This window comes from Salmo salar, chromosome 25 (genome assembly GCF_965601325.2).
Source record: "Salmo salar chromosome 25, fSalSal1, whole genome shotgun sequence".
NCBI lineage: Eukaryota > Metazoa > Chordata > Actinopteri > Salmoniformes > Salmonidae > Salmo > Salmo salar.
This window is the reverse complement of record NC_138315.1, coordinates 15,773,806-15,799,917: the sequence shown is the minus strand read 5'-3', so window position 1 is coordinate 15,799,917 and position 26,112 is coordinate 15,773,806. Positions and strand designations below refer to the sequence as shown.

The 26,112-nt window shown below is 42.7% G+C and overlaps 1 protein-coding gene across 3 annotated transcripts in view; it reads right to left on the bottom strand.

Annotated features, from left to right (window-relative positions):
• LOC106586235 (mitogen-activated protein kinase kinase kinase 20) overlaps positions 1 to 26,112 on the bottom strand; it is a 47,189-nt gene that overhangs the window by 6,081 nt on the left and 14,996 nt on the right. For 2 of the 3 annotated variants that reach the window (XM_045707774.2, XM_045707772.2), the window contains exons 4-11: positions 21,415 to 21,516; positions 20,950 to 21,015; positions 20,747 to 20,775; positions 20,483 to 20,620; positions 16,194 to 16,280; positions 13,297 to 13,371; positions 11,283 to 11,389; positions 6,689 to 6,824 (exon numbers count right to left, since the gene is read on the bottom strand). In XM_045707774.2, the coding sequence (XP_045563730.1) occupies positions 6,689 to 6,824; positions 11,283 to 11,389; positions 13,297 to 13,371; positions 16,194 to 16,280; positions 20,483 to 20,620; positions 20,747 to 20,775; positions 20,950 to 21,015; positions 21,415 to 21,516 (740 nt within the window). Of the gene's footprint in view, positions 1 to 5,123; positions 5,648 to 6,688; positions 6,825 to 11,282; positions 11,390 to 13,296; positions 13,372 to 16,193; positions 16,281 to 20,482; positions 20,621 to 20,746; positions 20,776 to 20,949; positions 21,016 to 21,414; positions 21,517 to 26,112 lie in introns of those variants that run through there. The other variant, XM_045707775.2, reaches the window with a different exon arrangement.

The following is a 26,112-nucleotide window of genomic DNA, read 5'->3' as shown; positions in this document are numbered from 1 at the left end:
CCCGCCTGTCCAGCATCACTAATCTGGACGGCTCTGACTTAGAATACGTGGACAACTACAAATACCTGGGTGTCTGGTTAGACTGTAAACTCTCCTTCCAGACTCACATTAAGCATCTCCAATCCAACATTCAATCTAGAATTAGCTTCCTATATCGCAACAAAGCATCCTTCACTCATGCTGCCAAACACACCCTCGTAAAACTGACCATCCTACCGATCCTCGACTTCGGTGATGTCATCTATAAAATAGCCTCCAACACTCTACTCAACAAACTGGATGCAGTCTATCACAGTGCCATCCGTTTTGTCACCAAAGCCCCATACACTACCCACCATTGCGACCTGTACGCTCTCGTTGGTTGGCCCTCGCTTCATACTCGTCGCCAAACCCACTGGCTACAGGTTATCTACAAGTCTCTGCTAGGTAAAGCCCCGCCTTATCTCAGCTCACTGGTCACCATAGCAGCACCCACTCGTAGCATGCGCTCCAGCAGGTATATCTCACTGGTCACCCCCAAAGCCAATTCCTCCTTTGGCCGCCTTTCCTTCCAGTTCTCTGCTGCCAATGACTGGAACGAACTGCAAAAATATCTGAAGCTGGAGACTCATATCTCCATCACTAGCTTTAAGCACCAACTGTCAGAGCAGCTGATAACTGCACCAGTACATAGCCCATCTGTAAAGAGCCCATCTATCTACCTACGTCATCCCCATACTGTATTTATTTATCCTGCTCCTTTGCACCCCAGTATCTCTAATTGCACATTCATCTTCTGCACATCTACCATTCCAGTGTTTAATTGCTATATTGTAATTACTTCGCCACCATGGCCTATTTATTGCCTTAACTTACCTCATTTGCACTCACTGTATATAGACTTTTTGTTTTATTTTGTTCTACTGTATTATTGACTATATGTTTTGTTTATTCCATGTGTAACTCTGTTGTCGTATGTGTCGAATTGCTATGCTTTATCTTGGCCAGGTCGCAGTTGCAAATGAGAACTTGTTCTCAACTAGCCTACCTGGTTAAATAAAGGTGAAATTAAAAATAAATTAAACTTCATTCCAAGACACGTTTACCATGTCTTATAGCAATGGTTTTTGCAGCTATTGTTCTGCAATCAAGATTACTGGGTCCTTAATGTCTATATCAAACTAAAATGTGTCCAATGCCCATCTGACTGGTCTTTCATGATGCATTTTAATGATAAATCATTTACTGTTCATTAAGTTTAAACAGGCAGAAAATAGCCAGACAAAATACACATTTTATCATTATGATCATGAGGCTGCTATGTGGTGGCAGAAACGATGCACCGGGAGAATTGACGGGAAGATGACTAAATTAATGACTAATCAGAGCATTCTCTATTTGCTTCCCACGGAATCGTATAACAGCCCAGAGCCTGAGATGAATGGCAATCTCAACAGATCGCATTCAAAGAGGGCCGTTTTAGAATTAGCGCGATACACTTCTTTGCAGCCTCCTTCTAAAGTCGCTCACCCCCAGCTGCATTTTTCGTCTACTCCAGTGGTATGGTTCGGAAGTAATCACATAAAAAAACACCACCACCCCTACTGCCACACTTCCATGACAGATTTTGCCTAATTAAAGTGACATAATATCGCGATTACAGGAGCCATATTGTATTTCACAAATGACTTCAAATCGTTTAATAAAATCCTAAGCATACTGTTGACAAACGGAAACAGATCTTAATTGATGACAGGAGGGGAAGGATGGGGGGGGGGGGGGGGCATCAGTAGAAATTGCTCAGCCTTTGGGATTCCTTTGGCAGGGAAGAGGAGTTCAGTAGTTCACACAACTCTGCCCCCATGTGGAATGGGAGTATACTGTAGTAAGTTGATTACACTATAGAGGCGGACAAGCATTGGAAACCTGTTGGCTAGTGGCTACACCACAAATTCAACACGACTTTGTCAATCCCCGCAGGGGCAATTAAGCAGGCATTGTCTGTAAGTGTAACATATACAATTCAAATTGATGTTCTGCGCCAAGTATGAGTGGTGCCCAGTTAGCTAATGATAGAAATCCCACCATTGACAATATTTTTTTTTTAAGCCTTGAAGACTACAGTGAACATGGGTCTAATGCAAATCAATTAATGTAATATGACTGATTTCAGGTCTTACATGTTAAAACATAGTTATTCCAGACCTCATCTGAAGTTATATTTCTAACACCAGTCACATTTTGTTCATTTTCTCCCAGCACAAAATGTGTATCTTATTTTCTTGGCCACATTTGGAATTTTGTGGCTAACAAACCTTTGTTGTGACGTTATTGTAACGTTAATGAATTAGTTGTTAGATACAAGGTTAAAAAAAAACCGGGGAAAACCAAGAGGAAAATGTGAGAAGACAAAAAGGTTGAGGATGATAGAGTGGGAGAATGGCGTCCCTTAAGAGAGCAAGAATGAGATGAATGTTAGGAGAAGTACAATATTACCATAACGAGACATATACATCAACGGAGGAGGAATGGAGGGAAAAAGAGAGGCAGAGGAGGTCGAAGAGAGAGACGGAGGAAGAGGGTGAGCTTGAGTCGGGTAAACATTTTGGAAAAAAGGGAGATGGTTTTTTCGAAGAATGGCAGAAAGTGTAAGCAGTGTGAGACCTACGCCAGATTGAAGACAGGAGGAGAAATGGAAGTGAGTGAGTGCGAATTATCGGAGGTGGCAGGTGTGGTGAAGTCCTGGGAGCCTGAGGCTTGCCCTGATGGTCAGGATAAAGACGAGTCTGTGACTGTAGGAGTGACATTTTTGGAGGAAGTGGACCCCTGCCTTTTGGCTGATCCATTAGTGGTTTCAGTGTGTGAAAAAAAAAAGAGTTGGGTGCTGTGGAATCGGTGAAGGTAACCCAAAGTGGTCTTGTGATAATTGTTTGTGTTTCTGCTGGTCAGAGGGAGCAAGGGCTTCGCACCAAACAAATGGGGACAAGAGATGTGACTAGAATTGCTCTCAAGAAAAGGGCGCCATTGAAAGGAGTGATTACTGGGGTAGCGGTAAATGTGAAGGTTGACCAACTGAAGGGGAAGATTCCCGGTGTTTGTGATGCTCGTTGTTTGGTGTGACGCGGACAGGGTGGCGTGAGTGGTGAAACAAAAGAGCCATTGGCTGTTCTTTAGAGTTTTGATGTTGAGTCTCTGCCCGACAAAGTGATGTTAGGATATTTCAGTTCTCGTAAAAGCTTATGTTGTTACAGGTGTCAAGCTTATGGGCATGTGGCAGCAGTGTGTAGGAGGGAGTGTCCTAGGTGTGAGAAGTGTGCAGAAGGGCATGAGACAAAGGAATGTGTAGCATTGGGGAAAGAAGTGTTGATTGTAGGGGTGCTTATGGGGCTGGGGATATCAGAAATGTCCGGTGCAAGACAGGCAGATTGAGGTTACCAGGGTCAGAGTAGAGCAGAGGGTGTCGTATGCTGAGGCAGTGAAGAAAGTTGAGGAAGATGGGTCAAGGGGGAGGGATCCTGAGAGGATTCGTGTGAGTAGTAGATCTGTATCAGTACAGAGGGATAGGCCAAAATATGATATAAGCTTCAGTAAGAGTAAGAGTTACCGGGTTAAAGGATTTGTTGAGCGGTGGTGTACCGTCCTTTCAGGCTGTTGGCCTGAGGTAGGACTAGAAAAGTTTAAATAGTGGAGTAGGGTGGTTGGTTTTTAATGAGTGTAGGGTTAGATGGTAGGGTATTTTAAATGTATTTGACTTTTTCCAAGCAAAGTATAAGGGAGTTATACTCCAGTCTAGTTGGTGGCGGTAATGCAACATTTATTGGATGCCAACCGCCGTTAAACCTCACCGAAGAAGAAGGAAATGTAAGAAAACAGGGAGAGTAAAGAACCAAAGCAGGAAGTTTAATGAGAAAATGTTTATTGAAAAACAAGGAACAGTAGAGGTTGCAGCAAAATATGTTCATATCAAAAAGCAGTCGGTCTAATAGAGTTATGGTACACCATTAAAGAGACACTATCGGAATAATCCAAGGAATTGGACTAATCCAAGGTGCTGAAGTTTGCATCGATCATATCGCAACTCTGGGTATTGGATGTCTTAAATACCTTACAAAGTGGTTGACTTTCACATCAGGAAGTGTATCGGTTGGTTATTGTCTATGTCAATGGATGGGCTTCGGCGTGACTAGGTTTAATAACTACACAACAGAATACAAAAACAGTAGAAATAGGTGAAACCTGCAGGACCAGAGTCAGACAGAAATATCCTCCATATTGGATATGTTTAGAAGAGATGAGGTCCCATATGACCATAAATAGCAGAATTTACAGGGCATTTGGTGATGGCAGTTGTTAGGTGAGCTTCAATAGGCTCACTTTGGGGGTCGTTAAACACACTTTGGTCTGTAGTCAAAACTGTTGGTGCAGATGCAAACATGTTTAGCTGATAGATAATCATTAGCTTAGAGTAGCCATCTAAAGAGTATTTCATATCATCTCTCCAAAGAAATACTGTTATTACTTCCTAAATCATTGAATGAAAGGCCAACCTACCACTGAATAACAGAGTTAGTGGAATAAAGGTACTTAATAGTTGCCTTTTGTCTATGAGAACTTACCCCTGTCAAGGTGTTGTAGTCTAAGGTCTATGGTACTCCCCACAAACATCCTGATTATATGCATCTATAACATGCAGCTGTCAACCAGCACACGAAGCGAGACGACAAACACCTGTAGTGCACTTTACACCAATAAGCCATGGTATGCGGGCCTGAAATCCAAATATTCCAAACACTGTATATACAGAAAAAGGGCATAGGAAGTCTGTAGTTTAACATGGCTATCAGGGAACCTTTTCAGGGTCAGCTGAGGGACACGACATGTACTTTCTCGTCCTGGTGAGAGACTCAATCAGAGCAACTGCACTCCACCACATTCAGAACAAATTGGCCAATCTTAATGTCAGCAAAATGTCATAAAAGCTTTGACTCCTCAATGCAAGTTGCTCACATGACTCTCTCTTTACAGCACGGCACTATACATCCAGTACATTAGGCATTAATGACATCCATGTGAGCCATGTAGAAGGAAGGTTTCCAATACATTGTGTTCATACGGCGAGAAGAACATCTCTGTGCTACAACAAGTATTGTATCTTTGGATATGCTTTATTGTTTTTCAAAAGAAAATGGATTGTTCCAACAACAACAAAAAACAGTCAAGGAATAAAAAGCTATTAGTAATGAATGATCTAATGTACGAAGACAGCGTCCATAACACCAGCCATGTGAAAAGGAATATGCATGGGAGCTTGCTGCGAGACCACAGTTTAGACACAGGCCAAAGTGATTGATTGACAGATGTTACGGATGCTACCAATCGGGTTGCTCTAATCACTGTCGTCTGAAATCCCCAAGGCCATGTTGATTTTGCGGCCCTCTCTGACACTGCTGGACTTGGAAGAGTTCTGCTTGGCCTGCATGTTGACCTGCATGCCAGAGTGCAGGACGGGGCCCCCCATGTCCAAGGCAAACATGTCCCCAAAGACCTTCATCATGGCCTGCAGACTCATCCCCTCCACCTCCCCGTTACTTGAGGATGTGATCTGACACGTCGTCTCCGAACTGTTCGACTCCTCCGTCTTAGACTCATAGAACGACTCAATGCTAATCTGAGCCGCCACGGGTAGGAACAGCAGAGAGGGAAAGATGGGGGAGAGAGGATAGGAAGGGAAGAAGAGGGAGGAAAAGAGGACGGGAAAGAAAAGGAGGGAAGGAAATCAGTCTTAGACCACACACACTGTACACCAAGACCAATGATTAAATGTGATTTGTTTTTATACCCATTATAAAAAGGGGACTGTCAAACACTAGAAGAGTAGAGTTGAGAGATAGAGTAAATTGGATTACCAGAGAAGGTTGGACTGAAACGATTGGAGTCTACAGGACAGATTAAGGTAGGAGAAAGGGAGAAAGCTACCATGGTAACATCTCTCAGGATGACCGTACTGATTCTTACCCAATATATCAGCGCATGCATCAATTTAAACTAATGTCAAATTGATACCAAGGCAAAGCACTGTAAGACATTCCCAATGCATGGCTGTAGAATGCAATTATACAATGGACAAAACAAAGCATTAGTGCTACAATGTGGAAGTGCGGAAAACAAATCCAACCAATACATCCAACAAGAAAGGTAATGTTTAGGTTAAATGTGTTGCATGCCAAAGCAATAACAGAAACAGGAGGCCAAGGCCTAGTGGGGTGTCCCTTTGAAAGCTTCACATAGAAAGGCTAGTATAGGCAAATACACACAAGCTGCGAAGACTCCTATATCAGCGTGACAACATTGGCATTACCAACGTTACAATCACACTGACCTCTAATTATAACTGATGGCCAATGGGAGCTCAGTGACATGGTCCCACACAGAGTAGCACGATGAGCTAATACCTCTACTCAACACAACAGCCCATAGGTGAGACTCAGTAAGCCTAGCCAGAGCCTTGTTTTTATATTTTCCCTTCATTCCAGACAGACCTCGGTCTCTTTGCTTCCCCTTGTGACAATGTGGACAAGAACACATGGACCAACACAGTGAAGGTGATGCTAAGCTGGGGCGCTGTTCATGTTCAGGGACTAGACAGTGTGTGGGGGTTGTGCTGAGGGTGTGGGTGGTGTGGGGTGCAGTGGGCTCCTGAGGAACTTACCGGGGTGTTGGACTGCTCGATGAGCTTGCGCTCCCACATCTTCAGGCGACGTTCTCTCTCCTTCAGTTCCTGCTCTTTGGTGCTCAGATCCCTCTCCAACTTCTTCAGTCTCTCGAGTGTGGCCTCGATCTCACAGCTACAGCACAGACAACATAGGGATGCGTTTCAAGTGGCGTCAGTTTAGTTAAACCTAGGGTATGGAAAAGTGAGGTGGGGTGTGCGAAGTTGAAGCTCATTTGCTGCATTTCTACAGAATTTAAAAATCTGTCAAATGCTATTTGGAGAACAGCAAAAACAAAATGACCCCAGCAATTAATTATTATCCGCAATATTAGGTTTAAAGGTTTGTGGAACGGCGTGTACAATGTCAACCACTACTCAACTCATCATTAATTGACAAATTTACTTGTGGAACGGCGCATACAGTGCAACATATAATAGATGCATAATACACGCTATCAAGTCACAACCAGGCCGACTTCAAATGCAGACATCAACGTGAAAGTAACTAGTGCATAAAACAGCTGATCGCGGATGCAAACTATGCCAGATAAATCCTACACACGCATTGAAATTAAAGGCATAGGTCTTCATCAAATGACTTACAATCGACAAGGACGCATGAAGACAAACAAACTCGTTCAAAGAATGACAAAATACAAAAGGAAAATCTACAGCTAAGGCCCCTTTACATGTCACCGTGTCAAATCTATGCGTTTCGTGTAGTCACATTTTCTTCTGATTGCCTCGTAATGTGTGCGCCCAAGCTAGTTTTTGCATTTGCCTGTCTGCATTATTCGCCAGGGAAGGGAAATATTATGTGACTATTGAAGCATTGTATCAACAAGGCTGCTCAGAGAATTTTGAAAACGTTTTGTGTCAACAAGGCGGCTCCGAAATATTAATACAGCAACATAGAAGCCAACGAGGGGGCGGCCTCGAGGGGGCGGCCTGCGAAAAAGTTTCCCCGGGCCATTTTTGTCTCCTGATATCATTGTGTTGCTAACAAAGCAGTTGCGATATCTGACTGCTCATTCTGTCAACAAAAAAACAGCCCTACAGCTACACTATAGCCAGTACTTGACGTGGACTGAAATAGGTGCCGGAACTGTATAGGAGCTCCACAATATTTTTGCGCTAATATTCTATAAGACGTGTAGGACCTCTAGCAGTAGAAACATAGGTGCTGGTACTCAGCTCCTGCCCAAGTCAAGCACTGACTATAGCTAATTAACTTAGCAATATTTAATGACGTTTTGCAAGCAAGATTGATCTGTTAGAATATCTCATTTTAATTCAGGAAGATGGACAAACTAGACTTGAGAGGTGGAAATGCATTATATCAGAGACAGGTAGGGATTATGGATGCAGGCTGAAGATGATGGTGATGAAGTAGGCCTAAGTAATCTTTCATGATTTGCATTATCTGAATATTAGCATTCTGTCACTTCCTAAAAATGCACATTTGTTGTTGCCTATAATTGTTATTGTCTTCGAAGGCAAAAACAGGACATGTATTTTGGGCAAATGCTCTAAATAGCAAGTTGTTCAATTGTATCTATTTTCATGTATTTTCATACATGAAAGCAAAATTGCACTAGCCTACTGGGCAAATGAATGAAAATATCAATTAGGCCTAGAGCTATCACTACCTATATTTTAATATCAATAATATACACTGAACGAAAATATAAAACACAACGTGTAAAGTGTTGGTCCCATGTTTCATGAGCTGAAATAAAGGATCCCAGAAATGTTGCATACGCACAAAAAGCTTATTTCTATAACATTTTATGCAGAAATTTGTTTACATCCATGTTAGTGAGCATTTCTCCTTTGCCAAGATAATCCATCCACCTGACAGGTTTGGCATTTCAAGAAGCTGATTAAACAGCATGATCATTACACAGGTGCATCTTGTGCTGGGGACAATAAAAGGCCACTCTAAAATGTGCAGTTTTGTCACACAACACAATGCCACAGATGTCTCCCATACTTTTTTTAAAAGGTATCTGTGACAAACCGATGCATATCTGTATTTCCAGTCATGTGGAATCCATAGATTAGGGCCTAATGAATTTATTTAAATTGACTGATTTCGTTATATGAACTGTAACTCAGTAAAATCTTTGAAATTGTTGCATGTTGCATTTATATTTTTGTTCAGTATAGGTTTTGGTTGCGGATGATCACCAAAAAGGAGGGCTCCCTCAATTCTCAATTCCCAATTCAAATAATCCCTGGTTATCAGATTACAGCAAGGTTTAGAAGCACGAGTTCAAATGCCGACATTAAATTCAAACCAATCATCGCACTGCCTAAACGGCTGACAGGCAAAGATAACTCACACTCTCTGCTTTCTAAAAGTGAGAGAAAAGCCTGCAGGCTGGCAGCTGCTCTCCGAGTGATGTTCTGCATGGTTCTAAAGCCCTCCAGCCACCCAATACGCTAAACAGCCATTGCGTTTTAATCGGGATTTTAGTCTACTTTTTTGTTGTTGTTGCCTACTTTATATTTTTGGTCTTGAGCTAGGGTATGACACCCCTGATGTGTTTAGTAACCAACATCATCCACCTCATCACATACAACACTTATAATACTGGTGTTAAACTGTTGATTTGAGGTACTTGTGCTTAACTCAGATTCCAACTCATATCTCTCCCTGACATCCATGCAATATACACAAAAGTTCAAAGTTCTGCATGTGTTTCTCAAGTTTGGATTGTACCCTTTTAGTGACAGCTCTAAGGCCACAGACAGTAGAGGAACACTTACCTTCCAGTGTGTTTGCTAATGCGGTTCACCCACTGAGTGGTCGGGTCTGCTTTGCCCAGCAGGTGGGGCTGTGTGGTGCACCATGGGTAGCCATGCTGAGTCAGAGGCCAAGACAATCAGCTCCCAAAGTAACTATTTATAAACAGGCATGTGACACAGACAGGAACTCCTGCCCTGTTCCTGCATCCTCCCACTCCCCCTCCCATCCCCTCAAAGACTTTCCACTAATACTTGAAACTTCCCTCCTAATTGATTCTCTTGCTTGTAGCTTTCCTGACAAACACTCTCGGTATTTCTAGTCCTACCCTGCTCATATACACTTTTTCTAATACCTCTCACATTTCCTCCCCCAGCACTCTAACTACCCCTTTTCTTTCCCTCCCCAACTCACTCCCCCTCCCTGCCCCTCCTCCCTGATCTAGACAGGTGCCAGAGAAACAGCGAAAAGAGGAGTCTCTTTATGCTCTACTGGACCATGTGCAAACTGCCTTAATATAGACTGCAACAAGAGCCCTCTGAGCCATCGTTACAGAGCAGTGAGCAGCTTCTAACTGACACTATTACACAAATGAGTGCATTGATAGCTAATGAGACAGACAGCCACTGTTCACTGGACTAACAGTCTGATAAGAGAGAAGAAACATAGCATGAGGCCAGATTTAATATAGCCAACACCAGGAGCCCTTTGTCAGCGGAGGCTACTGAGGGGAGAACGGCTCATAATAATGGCCAGAATAGAGCAAATGGAATGGCATCAAACACCTGGAAACCATGTGTTTGATGTATTTGATACCATTCCATTCCGCTCCAGTCATTACCACGAGCCCGTTCTCTCCAATTAAGGTGCCACCAACCTCCTGTGATGCAAATACAGGAGACCTACGCCTAGTTTTACTTTTTTTCAAGTGTCAGAATTGACAATACCATTGAGCCTTCATCAGTGGGACACTTTCTTATTATAATAATAATAATTTGTTGGGTGCTTATATATGTGCAAGTTTGTATTGTACACATGTGTGAATTGGAAGAGTGGGGTCACGGCCAGGGTCAACCAATACCAATGGCAACACTGGAGCAATTAGGGTTAAGTGCCTTGCTCAAGGGCACGTCGACAGATTTTTTTTATCTTCTCGGCTCTGGGATTCGAACAAGTGACCTTTCGGTTCTGGCCCAACGCTCTAACTGCTAGGCTACCTGCCACCCTGAGAAACTATAACACACCGGTCCTGCAACCTGTTTGCCTCTGTCGCAAGAGGAGCTCAGGCCGCACCACTCCACTCTTCTCCCGTTTCTTACTAGCTAGCTACCACGACTGTACTCGGTGTGCAACATTTCCCTCACTCTAACGCACGTGTTCTTGATCGGCTCTCACTACCGAGCTGCTCACTCGCAGATGCCTGCTTGGACACGTCTCTATGAAGAGTTGTGAGCGTAGAAAAGCCCAAAGAGAGAGCAGTAGCAGCTGACACCAAGGCTGTGCTGAACATCACTAATCCTCCAGCTGCTCATACAGGCCAATTAAACACTTGGACTTGAAAAAGATGTTGATTATTTTTTAGACCTTACGGGTATAGAGAGGAAGGAGATCCAGATGGGGGATTCTTTAGATATTTGATGCCTTTATGTTATCAGTGCAATTATAAAAGATCTGTATGCACACTCCCAAAAATCCCTTCAGACATTTAGTGGCCCACAAAAGCAGCACTTGCGCATAGATGGGCCTATTGATTTGAAACAGTTCTGGCATATCATTAGAATCTAGCGGTGTTGGTCTAGGAGAGATGGAGAGGATTGCAGTCGTACAGTATGATCTCAGTACCTCCATTCTGCCTTGTTGTGTAGGAAAGAGTTGCACTGCTCGGGAAGCTTGCTGTCATTGGACATGGACTCCAAGGTTGCAAGGATAATTTTGAACACTGGTCTTTCCTAGGTGGAAACGAAACAAAAAAGTGTGATACTCATAAGCAGACATGTCGTATGTCTATCTACTCAAGACTATTGGACTGGCCTCGTAACTGTATGTAACATAACATTACTCTTTAGTATTATCCATTGTAGTACTGACTTGTGTGCTGAGTCTACTGTGCACAGTGGCTGTGTGAGAGTGTGCACAGTGGCTGTGTGAGAGTATGCACAGTTGAAGTCGGAAGTTTACATACACTTAGGTTGCAGTCATTAAAACTCATTTTTCAACCACTCCACAAATTTCTTGTTAACAAACTCTAGTTTTAGCAAGTCATTTAGGACATCTACTTTGTGCATGACAAGTCAATTTTCCAACAATTGTTTACAAACAGATTATTTCACTTATAATTCACTGTATCACAATTCCAGAGAGTCAGAAGTTTACATACACTAAGTTCACTGTGCCTTTAAATGGCTTGGAAAATTCCATAAAATGATGTCATGGCTTTAGAAGCTTCTGATAGGCTAATTGACATCATTTGAGTCAATTGGAGGTGTACCTGTGGATGTATTTCAAGGCCTACCTTCAAACTCAGTGCCTCTTTGCTTGACGTCATGGGAAAATCAAAAGAAATCAGCCAAGACCTCAGAAAAAAAATTGCAGACCTCCACAAGTCTGGTTCATCCTTGGAAGCAATTTCCAAACGCCTGAAGGTACCACGTTCATCTGTACAAACAACAGCACGCAAGTATAAACACCATGGGACCACGCAGCCATCATACCGCTCAGGAAGGAGACACGTTTTGTCTCCTAGAGATGAACGTACTTTGGTGCGAAAAGTGCAAATCAATCCCAGAACAACAGAACAAGGACCTTGTGAAAATGCTGGAGGAAACAGATACAAAAGTATCTATATCCACAGTAAAACGAGTCCCATATCGACATAGCCTAAAAGGCAACTCAGCAAGAAAGAAGTCACTGCTCCAAAACCGCCATAAAAAAGCCAGACTACGGTTTGCAACTGCACATGGGGACAAAGATCGTACTTTTTGGAGAAATGTCCTCTGGTCTGATGAAACAAAAATATAACTTTTTGGCCATAATAACCATCGTTATGTTTGTAGGAAAAAGGGGGAGCCTTGCAAGCCGAAGAATACCATCCCAACTGTGAAGAACGGGGGTGGTGGCATTATGTTGTGGGGGTGCTTCGCTGCAGGAAGGACTGGTGCACTTCACAAAATAGATGGCATCATGAGAAAGGAAAATTATGTGGATATATTGAAGCAACATCTCAAGACATCAGTCAGGAAGTTGAAGATTGGTCGCAAATGGGTCTTCCAAATGGACAATAACCCCAAGCATACTTCCAAAGTTGTGGAAAAATGGCTTAAGGACAACAAAGTCAAGGTATTGGAGTGGCCATCACAAAGCCCTGACCTCAATCCTACAAAAAAAGTGTATGCGACCAAGGAGGCCTACAAACCTGACTCAGTTACACCAGCTCTGTCAGGAGGAATGGGCCAAAATTCACCCAACTTATTGTGGGTTGTGGAAGGCTACCCGAAACATTTGACCCAAGTTAAACAATTTAAAGGCAATGCTACCAAATACTAATTGATTGTATGTAAACTTCTGACCCACTGGGAATGTGATGAAAAAAATAAAAGCTGAAATAAATCATTCTCTCTACTATTATTCTGACATTTCACATTCTTAAAATAAAGTGGTGATCCTAACTGACCTAAGACAGGGAATTTTTACTAGGATTAAATATCAGGAATTGTGAAAAACTGAGTTGAAATGTATTTGGCTAAGGTGTATGTACATTTCCGACTTCAACTGTATGTGTGCGTTAGCATAGAATTACATATAATTTGATAGGATCTCTGTGTGCGTGACGATGTGGGTATGTGTGAGGACGTCGTACCTTGTGATCAGTCACCCAGCACTTCCTCATCAGCTCAGCGAAACTGTCTGGGCAGCTACTGGGAATGGTTAACCTCTAGAACAGACAGACACAGTCACACACACAATCACTAAAAGGATTGCAGTAGTCTCAGCTTTCAGTTCTGAGGTCAGAATATGAATTTAGAGCATGTCAGGAGGCAGGTTAAATATACGGATGACTTATGTCATCCTGCTCCGTGGCTCGACGACTCACTACGAGCTCACAGAACAAGGCTCCGGGCAGCCGAGCGGAAATGGAGGAAAACTCGCCTCCCTGCGGACCTGGCATCCTTTCACTCACTCCTCTCTACATTCTCCTCTTCTGTCTCTGCTGCTAAAGCCACTTTCTACCACTCTAAATTCCAAGCATCTGCCTCTAACCCTAGGAAGCTCTTTGCTACCTTCTCCTCCCTCCTGAATCCTCCTCCCCCTCCCCCCCCCCTCCTCCCTCTCTGCGGATGACTTCGTCAACCATTTTGAAAAGAAGGTTGACGATATCCGATCCTCGTTTGCTAAGTCAAACGACACCGCTGGTCCTGCTCACACTGCCCTACCCTGTGCTTTGACCGCTTTCTCCCCTCTCTCTCCAGATGAAATCTCGCGTCTTGTGACGGCCGGCCGCCCAACAACCTGCCCACTTGACCCTATCCCCTCCTCTCTTCTCCAGACCATTTCCGGAGACCTTCTCCCCTTCCTCACCTCGCTCATCAACTCATCCTTGACCGCTGGCTACGTCCCTTCCGTCTTCAAGAGAGCGAGAGTTGCACCCCTTCTGAAAAAACCTACACTCGATCCCTCCGATGTCAACAACTACAGACCAGTATCCCTTCTTTCTTTTCTCTCAAACTCTTGAACGTGCCGTCCTTGGCCAGCTCTCCTGCTATCTCTCTCAGAATGACCTTCTTGATCCTAATCAGTCAGGTTTCAAGACTGGGCATTCAACTGAGACTGCTCTTCTCTGTGTCACGGAGGCTCTCCGCACTGCTAAAGCTAACTCTCTCTCCTCTGCTCTCATCCTTCTAGACCTATCTGCTGCCTTTGATACTGTGAACCATCAGATCCTCCTCTCCACCCTCTCCGAGTTGGGCATCTCCGGCGCGGCCCACGCTTGGATTGCGTCCTACCTGACAGGTCGCTCCTACCAGGTGGCGTGGCGAGAATCTGTCTCCGCACCATGCGCTCTCACCACTGGTGTCCCCCAGGGCTCTGTTCTAGGCCCTCTCCTATTCTCGCTATACACCAAGTCACTTGGCTCTGTCATATCCTCACATGGTCTCTCCTATCATTGCTATGCAGACGACACACAATTAATCTTCTCCTTTCCCCCTTCTGATAACCAGGCGGCGAATCGCATCTCTGCATGTCTGTCAGACATATCAGTGTGGATGACGGATCACCAGCTCAAGCTGAACCTCGGCAAGACGGAGCTGCTCTTCCTCCCGGGGAAGGACTGCCCGTTCCATGATCTCGCCATCACGGTTGACAACTCCCTTGTGTCCTCCTCCCAGAGTGCTAAGAACCTTGGCGTGATCCTGGACAACACCCTGTCGTTCTCCACTAACATCAAGGCGGTGACCCGATCCTGTAGGTTCATGCTCTACAACATTCGCAGAGTACGACCCTACCTCACACAGGAAGCGACGCAGGTCCTAATCCAGGCACTTGTCATCTCCCGTCTGGATTACTGCAACTCGCTGTTGGCTGGGCTCCCTGCCTGTGCCATTAAACCCCTACAACTCATCTAGAACGCCGCAGCCCGTCTGGTGTTCAACCTTCCCAAGTTCTCTCACGTCACCCCGCTCCTCCGCTCTCTCCACTGGCTTCCAGTTGAAGCTCGCATCCGCTACAAGACCATGGTGATTGCCTACGGAGCTGTGAAGGGAACGGCACCTCCATACCTTCAGGCTCTGATCAGGCCCTACACCCAAACAAGGGCACTGCGTTCATCCACCACTGGCCTGCTGGCCCCCCTACCTCTGAGGAAGCACAGTTCCCGCTCAGCCCAGTCAAAACTGTTCGCTGCTCTGGCACCCCAATGGTGGAACAAGCTCCCTCACGACGCCAGGACAGCGGAGTCAATCACCACCTTCCGGAGACACCTGAAACCCCAACTCTTTAAGGAATACCTAGGATAGGATAAAGTAATCCTTCTAACCCCCCCCCCCCCCTTAAAAGATTTAGATGCACTATTGTGAAGTGGTTGTTCCACTGGATATCATAAGGTGAATGCACCATTTTGTAAGTCGCTCTGGATAAGAGCGTCTGCTAAATGACTTAAATGTAAATGTAATGTTTGTGTTGTCTCCTCAGAGTATCTCATGTTACTACAGGAAGCAGCCTGATGTTTGTGTTGTCTCCTCAGAGTAGCTGACGAGTAGATTCGCATCGGAAACACACACACTGACTTTAGTTAAATGACTTCTTCTTTTGCGGGGGACCAGTACGAATTTTTTTTTTTTTTTTAGGAAATGTATGAAATGTATGCATTCACTACTGTAAGTCGCTCTGGATAAGAGCGTCTGCTAAATGACTAAAAATGTAAAATGTAAAAATGTTATGTGACTGGAGACCTGGTGAGTGAGACATGCAAGAGATGTCCATATCGTCAACAAGCGTATCACCTCCGCTCTGAGAATGCGGATATTGCATGACTGGGATCAATTGGCTTTGGCCCATATGACGATCCCCCAACTAGCTATACTGGTGTGTGATGACTGAAATGATTCCTGTAAAGATACACTGGCTCATTAAGAAAAACTGTCAGGAATCTGTCTCTTCACAAAATCTATTAGCATAGATAGAGGAAGCTACAGTACATCTACAGTCAATCTGTTCCTAGAAGACTGCATAATGAGGAAAAAGGAAGTGCAGCTGTACCTCACTCTTCTCCACCACCAGCCAGGCGACTTGTAAACCCTCCAAGCCTTTAAAGGGAATCTCCCGGGTGAGCATCTCCCACAGAACCTGACACAGGGAAACGAGAGGGGTCATGGTGGGGTCATGGTCAGTCAACGAGCAAATGCATCTAGGTCTTTCTATAAACTAGGGTACCAGTGAGTATTTCCTACACTGGATAACTTGTTACAGCTGATGATAAGTCATTGATAATAATCTGCCAATTTTCTTCATGTCATTACATTAAGATCAGTGGCGGTCAGTGCCGTTTAAGACGAGGGAGGACGATTCTTTTTTTTATGAGCATGGCCTTATTTCTATTACAGCATATTGGTTGACAGTCATTCATATTCCATTCACCCAGCTCAATGTACCATCGATAGGTATAGGCTACTTCATGATACTCAAATTTTCCCTATTCCCATCATGAGGTTGCTACAACCTAGCTTATGAATGACATTTTTGTAGGTGCACAGTTCGAGATAAATTTGAGTAATCAAGGTGACAGACAGTGACACATTCAATACCACCTTGCACACTATTGCCTGCATTTCGCTGATCTAGGGTGTAATCATTAGTCCAACAGTTGCAAACAAGAGTTTCTATTAGACAAATTCAGGAATGTTTATCCCTATTTCGTTCCATTTGCTTCTGTTTAATAAACTATTTCAACAAAATCGGTAGCATGAAGACACCCCTGATCACATGCAAACACAGTTCACTTTCATAGTAGCCACATACAAACAGCATTATCACTTTGCACGTTGTATAATTCCTTCTCATATATACAGTATGCCCTGTCCTCTCAACTTTTCCCTTCGCTTGTGGACTTCAGTGCACAACACATCAGCTGTCTGTGACCAGGCGAAAAAAACTTTCCAAGCCACCTTCATATCATAACCGCTAACCTCTACACACAGCCTACACCGTTGTCATGTTAGCTAATGTTATAGTCAAAATAGCTAATAGAACTAACGCATTAATAAACTTTCTACAATCATGCAGTACAGTGTACAGTCAGCAAGCAGTTTAGCTTACCTTGACTTGGAAGAATTCCAGTGTTGGATAGCCAAAGCCAGCTAGCTAACATAATGTAGCATCCCTCTCCGGGTGTTTGAGTAGGCTAAACTAGCTAGCTGCATTCACTAGCTAAGTAAGGGAAAGTGAAAAAATACAAGGAAATCTCTCTCTCTCTCTTGCATCTCCATCATTTTTGAAGAAATTAATTTGTTCAAAACTGTTTAACTATTCTCTTTCTCTCTCTTTGAGTCAACTACTCACCTCATGTTATGCACTGAAGTGCTAGCTAGCTGCAGCTTATGGTTTCAGTACTGGATTAATTCTCTGATCCTTTGATTGAGTGGACAACATCTCAGTTCACGCTGCAAGAATTCTGATAAGTTGAAGGCCGTCCTCCTCAAACAGTGAGTTTGAATTAATTTTTTGGTGACATGTAAACATATTTTGTATAGTTTTATCTAAAAAGGATAACTTTATTAATGTTTCACTATTTTTATTTATGAAATTCACTGAGGAGGATGGTCCTCTGAGGGATAATAGCTATTTTCAATCAAATTCAAGAGTTCATTGAAATGTTTTATGCTTTATTATGGTTGGTGTCTTGACAAATGTGTTCAAAATCCTGCAACATAAAAAATTACTTTTCTGTCCTTGCATTTATGGCAGTGTAAATTGTTGTTATATATTAATCATTAATCAGTTAAAATAGACATTGAACTTGAACTCTGTAAGAATCCTGGATCTTAACTCTCAGAACGTTTTTTTATATAGAGATCTCACAAATGCAGTGTAACTACATAACATTTCCTTATGTTATGGGGTGAAAACAGATTTAATCGCTACACATATCCAAATGCATTGGAAAATCGAATGCTTCGAACCGAAAGAGTCAGCTCACCTTAATACTTAAATCGGTACTGTCATTAACGTGGTTCTTCGATAATTATGCATAATACTCGTTGGATTTCATTTGGTGTCCAGCTGTGCCTTAATATTTTCACACATCATCATCTGGCCCAGAAAGGAATTTTCTGAATGACAGTCAAGTGGTGAACAGCTGTTGTGATAGCGCATGTGATGCGACAACAGCCCAAGTGCTGAAAAAAAAGGTGTTTGCGAAGAATGTCCAGTTCAATAGAATATGTTCAATATTCTGGATATAATGACAAATTACTGTACATAGCCTGTACAATATAATCTGGTAATGAAATAACATGACAAATACATTTTGTTTTCCATGTTAGACCTGAATTTTTAAACAATACAAGGGTCTTGAAGGAGCCTACTTGAATTTGGAGCTCAGAAATTCAAGTAGTCTCCTGGAATAGGTCTACCTGGAAAATCAGACATTTTCTCAATTTGATGCTTGAAAAGTTATTCTAATTATTGTAGACAATTTATAAATTCTCCTGCTCCCTTATAATTATCTGAGATAAAAAAAAACAGTTTTTGTGAGAGATGTGGCCAGTGTCTTTTTCCGCAGCTTCAAATGAAGGGTGTTGCGCCACGCTGTTGCGGTAAAAAAAAACACGTGCGGTTATTATGAGGATAACATCTAATGTTGGCTTCAACTTGGCTTTCCATACAAATCCTTCCATCAAAAAAGGAACCTTGTTTTAGGCCACTTTGTCGTTATAAAAACAGCGATGGTGAGATTAATGCTACCGCTATTCATGTGTGCCTGCGTCGACCACATAGGATACAGAAAAATCACCATGCATCCAATCGATTTAGTCAGGCAATGTCAACATTATTCTCACATACTGTATTTTAGAATATAGTAATAATTATGTAATTCTAATAGTATATAATAGTAATTATTATAGTAATAATTATACCAATGTATTGGCAAGGCCTAAAAAATGCATTATTCTTAAAGTGGTAATGGCCTACTTTGACACTTTTTGGGGGGAGTGGGTTTCTATATCAGGCTCTATTACGTACAATTATTACAATTTTACAGTTGTGTAACATTGCGGTCATTGAAAATTACAATTAAGTGCTTGAAAAAGTCCCTGAAAGTCTTTGAATTTGACTTGCCAATGTCTGTATGAACACTGCTTAAAGGATGTATAGTCCTAGGCCAATGTTGTTGAATACTATAGGTGGAGATATGGGCCAATTTGCATATATTCACTTGTATTCCTCTAAGTGCACATGTGGAATGCACGAAAGTCCTTTTTATTTTTGTTTCAAACCATTCTGAAATGTTTATCCAATGTCACACATCGGCCCCATTATTTATAGAAAGACCCATCTACACCACAGAATGCATGGTCTGGTCAGTCTTCCACTGAACTGAGATACAGCACAGACTAAGACTTTAGTTATACATTAGTTACCATATTCGGAGAGTAAAAAAACCTTGAATGAAGGGCAAATCATACAAATCACTACACATAATACACATTTATAACAATACAGTAAATGTCTGTGTGGGGTAAATTCACACCAGTTTAAGTGAAAGCCAGGTGGATTGCGATAGAGAACAGTGTGTTGACCCAGACGCTGGCCGGCCTGACCTCAGGCCCTGCTCTTTGTACACTGACTGTTTATGGCACTCAGGAGTCAGGCCCTTGACTGGCTGGGTGACTCAGAGCGCCCCCTATATGCTCTGTCACTCTACACTTCACACCTTCTCCATCGCCATGCAGGAATGTAGTGAGCAGTCACACACACAGACAGGCAGATACACAAACAGCCACGCACGGCCATGCACAGACACACACACACACACACACACTGAAATATGACCAGGCTTCAAACTCTCTACTCAGGGATGAAAGATGATAGAAATTAGGCAGAAAACGTATGGAACTGCTGCTAGCACTTCTACAAAAGGTCAATAATGCCGCTCACGACTACTTTTCCAGTGGCAGTAATGAAGGCATGAAAATGTCATCTCTGAAAAGTCTGTTCTTTCAAGTGCTAGGTACTGGTTGATTGACAGTTTACTCTCTCAGCCATGCAGTTGCAACGGTGACATTAGAGCTTTTTCTTAACCATACTTGTTCTTTGGCTTCCTCTACAAACTAAGAGACTTCCTTACCAAGCTGATTCAGTCCCAAGTCAAACAAGTCTCTCTCTGAGGGTTTCTGTACTTAGTAAATAAAAGTCTATGTATGAGCCGATACATATGAACATCACAAGCAGAATTAGCTGGAGAAAAATAGCTCAGTCTCAGTAACTATTGGATTGAGTATCAACAGCTGATCTGTGGTCAGTGTGTGTCCTATGTGTTGGTCACTCACCACGCCGTAGGAATAGGTGTCACAGGTCTCAGACACTGGCAGGCTCTGGATAACCTCCGGGGCCATCCAGGGGAACGTGCCTACCAGGGACATGTGTGTGGTGTGGGAGTGGAACCGGGACGCCCCAAAATCACAGATCTACACAGGGAAACAGGTACTGGTGAAGGCCCGGGTTTTAGCAAGGGTTGGGAGAAAAAGGTTTTGGGTAAAACCAGTATGCAAACGTAAGATCCCATGTATTCAGGAATGTGCAAACAAATGTACCTTAAGAACTTTGTCTGCCGTCACAACCACTGCAATAGAAAACATGTCTTTCAAGTCATGAAAAATATGTATATTCAGGTTTCTTCTAATTCAGCTTATGTAATATTTGCCTCTGGCTACATCCGTTAGACCAGAGGTGTCTTTTGTATAGACTCAGACACATAACAGAAGGCTAGATGATGAAGGTGAATCTGAAATCTTACCATTCCTGGACTTCAGGTCTCTGTGGATAACCTTGACCGGGGCCTCTGAGTGTAAATAGTGCATGCCTGATGGGGAAATAAAGCACATTTCCTCTGACCAATCAACGGGCAACCAGGCCGATATAAACAAGTCTGTGTTCATCTGTGCTCTCCTATATGCCTCATCCATGCCTTCCTCACAATGCCCATTACTTATGTAAACTAAGGACAGAGATTAATCACATGTAGGCCTTCGTGTTTTGACTTCACTTGTTCTCAATGAGACCGTATTGTTCTCAATGAGTTGGAATAGACCCTGAGCGGACATATCTGAAATATATGCTACTGCTGAGTTGCTAATGAGCTAAAACAAATGTGGAATCTCAGTCAGTGTTTTAGTTTAGTCAAATGGCTTTGCAAAAATTCCACAAGAACATGTACCCTTGCCTGGTTTAAAGGAGCTAAGACAATGAATCATGACTGTACCTTTGGCAATCTCCATGGCCCAAGTCATGACTTGTTCCTGGTCCATCTCCTCACTCTCTGCACTGGACAGGTAGTCATACAGGGACCCTCCACTGGCATAATCTGTGGTGAAAACACATACCATTATAAGACTCCCAAAATAGCATTTACATTGCTCTGCACTATCAAATATGTCTTTATACTATAGTTAAAGGTCCAATGCAGCCGTTTTCATCTCAATATCAAATCATTTCTGGGTAACAATTAAGTACCTTACTATGATTGTTTTCAATTAAAATGGTCAAAAAGAAACAAAAATAGCTTCTCAGCAAAGAGCAATTACTCAAGCAAGAATTCTGCTAGGACTGTCTAAGAGTGGTCTGAGTGGGGAGGGGAAAACTGAAAACTAGCTGTTCTTTTAGACCAAACCGGCCACATTGCGTCTGCGTAACCAGGCACTAAAATATAACTTGGTTCTAGTTTAGATGCTTGATGTGCTGCAAGTCCCGCCCCTCCCATCTACTCATTGGGTGATTGAAAGATGAACAAGGTTCACGCTCCAGCCCAGTTTGTGGCGGTAATTCACCTTAAAGTTGGTTGCCAACCACCATATAAACTGAACAAAAATATAAACAGATATGCATCTGTTGGTCACAGATACCTTAAAAATAAGGTAGCGGCGTGGATCAGAAAACCAGTCAGTATCTGGTGTGACCTGATTTGCCTCATGCAGCGTGACACATTTCCTATGCATAAAGTTGATCAGGCTGTTGATTGTGACCTGTAGAATGTTATCCCACTCCTCTTCAAAGGCTGTGCGAAGTTTCTGGATATTGGCAGGAACTGGAACACGCTGCCGTACAGATTAATCTAGAGTATCCCAAACATGCACAATGGGTGACATGTCTGGGAGTATGCAGGCCATGGAAGAACTGGGAAATTTTCAGCATCCAGGAATTGTGTACAGATCTTTGCGACATGGGACCGTGCGTTATCATGCTGAAACATGAGGTGATGGCGGCGGATGAATGGCACGACAATGGGCCTCAGGATTTTGTCACGGTATCTCTGCACATTCAAATTGTCATCAATAAAATACAATTGTGTTCGTTGTGTGCATCTTATGCCTGCCCATAGCATAACCACATTGCCACCATGGGGCACTCTGTTCACAATGTTGACATCAGCAAACCGCTCGCCCATACACGCTGTCTGCCATCTGCCCGGTACAGTTGAAACCGGGATTCATCCGTGAATAGCACACTTCTCCATTGTACCAGTGGCCATCGAAGGTGAGCGTTTGCCTTCTGAAATCTGTTACGACGCTGAACTGCAGTCAGGTCAAGACCCTGGTGAGGATGACGAGCATGCAGACGAGCATCCCTGAAACGGTTTCTGACAGTTTGTGCAGAAATCCTTCAGTTGTTCTATCCCACAGTTTAATCAGCTGTCCGGTTGGCAGGTCTCAGATCATCCCGCAGGTGAAGAAACCGGATGTGGAGGTCCTGGGCTGGCGTGGTTACACGTGGTCTGCGGTTGTGAGACCGATTGGACGTACTGCCAAATTCTCTAAAACAACATTGGAGGAGGCTTATGGTAGAGAAATGAACATTAAATTATCTGGCAACAGCTCTGGTGGACTTTCCTGCAGTCAGCATGCCAATTGCACGCTCCTTCAAAACTTGAGGCATCTGTGGCATTGTGTTGTGTGACGAAACTGCACATTTTAGAGTGGCCTTTTATTGTCCCCGGCACAAGGTGCACCTGTGTAATGATCATGCTGTTAAATCAGCTTCTTGATATGCCACACCTGCCAGGTGGATGGATTATCTTGGCAAAGGAGAAATGCTTACTAACAGGGATGTAAACAAATTTGTGTACAGAATTTGAGCAAAATAAGCTTTTTGTGCATATGGAACATTTCTGGGATATTTTATTTCAGCTCATGAAATATGGGACCAACACTTTACATGTTGCATTTATATTTATGTTCAGTATACATTTCTTTGATTGTTTATACTGTATGTTATATACAGTGCCTTCAGAAAGTATTCACACCCATTTACTTTTTCCAAATGTTGCTGTGTTACAGCCTGAATTTAAAATGGATAAAATTGAGATGTATTGTTACTGGCCTACACACAATACCCCATAATGTCAAAGTGGAATTACGTTTTTTTAAAATGTATAAAAAAAACAGTCTTGGAGTTAATAAGTATTCAACCCCTTTGTTTTACGACAAGCCTAAATAATTGACAGAGTGAAAAGACGGAAGCCTGTACAGAATAAAAAGTAACAAGGTACTAAAGTAATACTGCAAAAAATGTGGCAAAGCAATTCACTTTTTGTTCTGAATACAAAGTCTTATGTTTGGGGCAAATCCAATACACACACATTACTGAGTACCACTCTCCATATTTTTAAGCATAGTGGTGGGTGCATCATGTTATGGGTATGCTTGTAAGGACTGGAGAGTTTTTCAGGTTAAAAAAGAAACGGAATGGAGCTAAGCACAAGACAAAATCCTAGAGGAAAACCTGGTTCAGTCTGCTTTCTACCAGACACTGGTAGATTAATTCACCTTTCAGCAGGACAATAATCTAAAACACAAGGCCAAATCTACGCTGGAGTTGCTTACCAAGAAGACGGTGAATGTTCGAGTAACCGAGTAACAGTTTCAACTTAAATCTACTTGAAAATCTATGGCAAGACCTGAAAATGGTTATCTACACTCTTAGAAAAAAGGGTTCCAAAAGGGTTCTTCAGCTGTCATCATAGGAGAACCCTTTTTAGTTCCAGGCAGAACTTTTTGGGGTTCCATGTAGAACCCTCTGGGGCAAGGGTTCTGCATGGAACCCAATAGCGTTCTACCTGGATCCAAAAAGGGTTCTCCTATTGGGACAGCCAAATAACCTTTTTAGGTTCTAGATAGCACCTTTCTTTGTAAGTGTAGCAATGATCAACAACCAATTTGACAGAGCTTGAAGAATTTTGAAAAGATTAAATGGGCAAGTGTTGCACAATCCAGGTGTGGAAAGCTCTTAGAGAAAGAGACTCACAGCTGTAATCGCTGCCAAAAGGTGCTTCTACAAAGTACTGACTCAGGGGTGTGAATACTTATGTAAATTAGATATTTCTGTATTGCATTTTCAATAAATTTGCAAAAAAATCTAAAAACTTGTTATGGGGTATTGTGTAAAAATCACAACAAAATGTGGAATAAGTCAAGGGGTATGAATACTTTCTGAAGGCACTTTACATAGTCTTAGCAAGATTTTTGGCAGCAAGTTAAACGTATTATAATATTTAGCTCACTACGTTAGTTTAGGTAGCTAGCTACCGGTCTCAGCCTCCTGGTTTCCTAAGTGACAGTGGCCAAAGAATCTAGTGTAGGCAATACATTGTTTTCCCGTAAAACCAGCTCTAGCTTAGTTTACAAGAAAGACTGATGTTTATTATCTTCAGGAAAATGTATTTTTATGCACACGTAGTGTACAGCAGCAACGAAAAAACGGAAACAGTCATTTCCAGAAAGTCCCCTGCAATTTGACCCCCCCTTGTGTGAGAGAAAGGCCTATACAGGGCAGGCACTTGCTAGCTAGCTAATCATAGGATGTAGCCAGCTTGCTTTCAATAATGTTCAACTTGAACTGGCTAGGTAAAGTTAGCTAAATAGCGAACTAATTTCAACTCAGACAAAAATATGATAACTAACCGGGATTTGCAAGCTAGGTAGCTAGCTAGCATTCGGGGCCTTCGTTTGCTGACCCAAAACAACATGCCTGTTCTTATAAAAGTTTATTGTGTATTTTCTAGGGCAGAAATAAATGAAGGATGGTACTTATCTACTAAATATATAGCTGTGGCTCTGGCAGCATAGCAAAACGTATCAGCAAGCATTCAGGAACGTACACAGCTGGTTGCATAGTAACAGCATCAGCGTCACCAGCCTGAATCTATTGTGTAGTTGCAGTGTCTGTTTTAGCATAAAAAGTACTTTTTTTAAATTATTTTTTCTCGCTATATGTTTATTGCGTGATTATATTTTATTTCCTTCACAGGCTAAGTACAAAACCTGATGGATTTGTTGTTCAGCAGCGTCATGGGAACCCCCCTACCATATCAGGAATTGTTACAGAAGGCTGAGGCAGTGGCTAGATACCAGTCCCGCTTCAGAGTAATGGAGGACACTTGAATCAGATTGGTCACATTTGATCAGGTCAATTGTCAAATTACTATGTCCTGGAATTCACCTAACCACCTGTGTCTTGTATGTTATAAGGTGGTGCCCACTTCCACTGTGCCAATGGACTACTCCTGAGCCAGAGTGAGTAATGCCAACCAGTCAGTGCCATGCTGGCATGTGTCCCTTGTGAATTAGCAGAGAATCAGGAACTCTGACTGGCTATGTTCAACCGTATAGTTACTGTTGGCTTCCATGACTGTACGCGACAGTCTTTCTCTCCCTCTCCCTCTGTGAAACAGGAGCTGTGTCGGATATAGGAACCGAAGCCAGGCTCCTTCATGACTAGTATCTGTGATGAGAGAGGCCTGGAGCAAACAGGTCAGGGAACACCATACACCCTACAGGAAGGTATAATATTTGCACATTGTTATATTAGCAGAACACTCCTAATATACTTAAGGTACAATGGTTTCTTAAGTATTATGTGAAGTATGCTTTTTTTCTACATGGAACTGTTACACTTGAAAGTTATC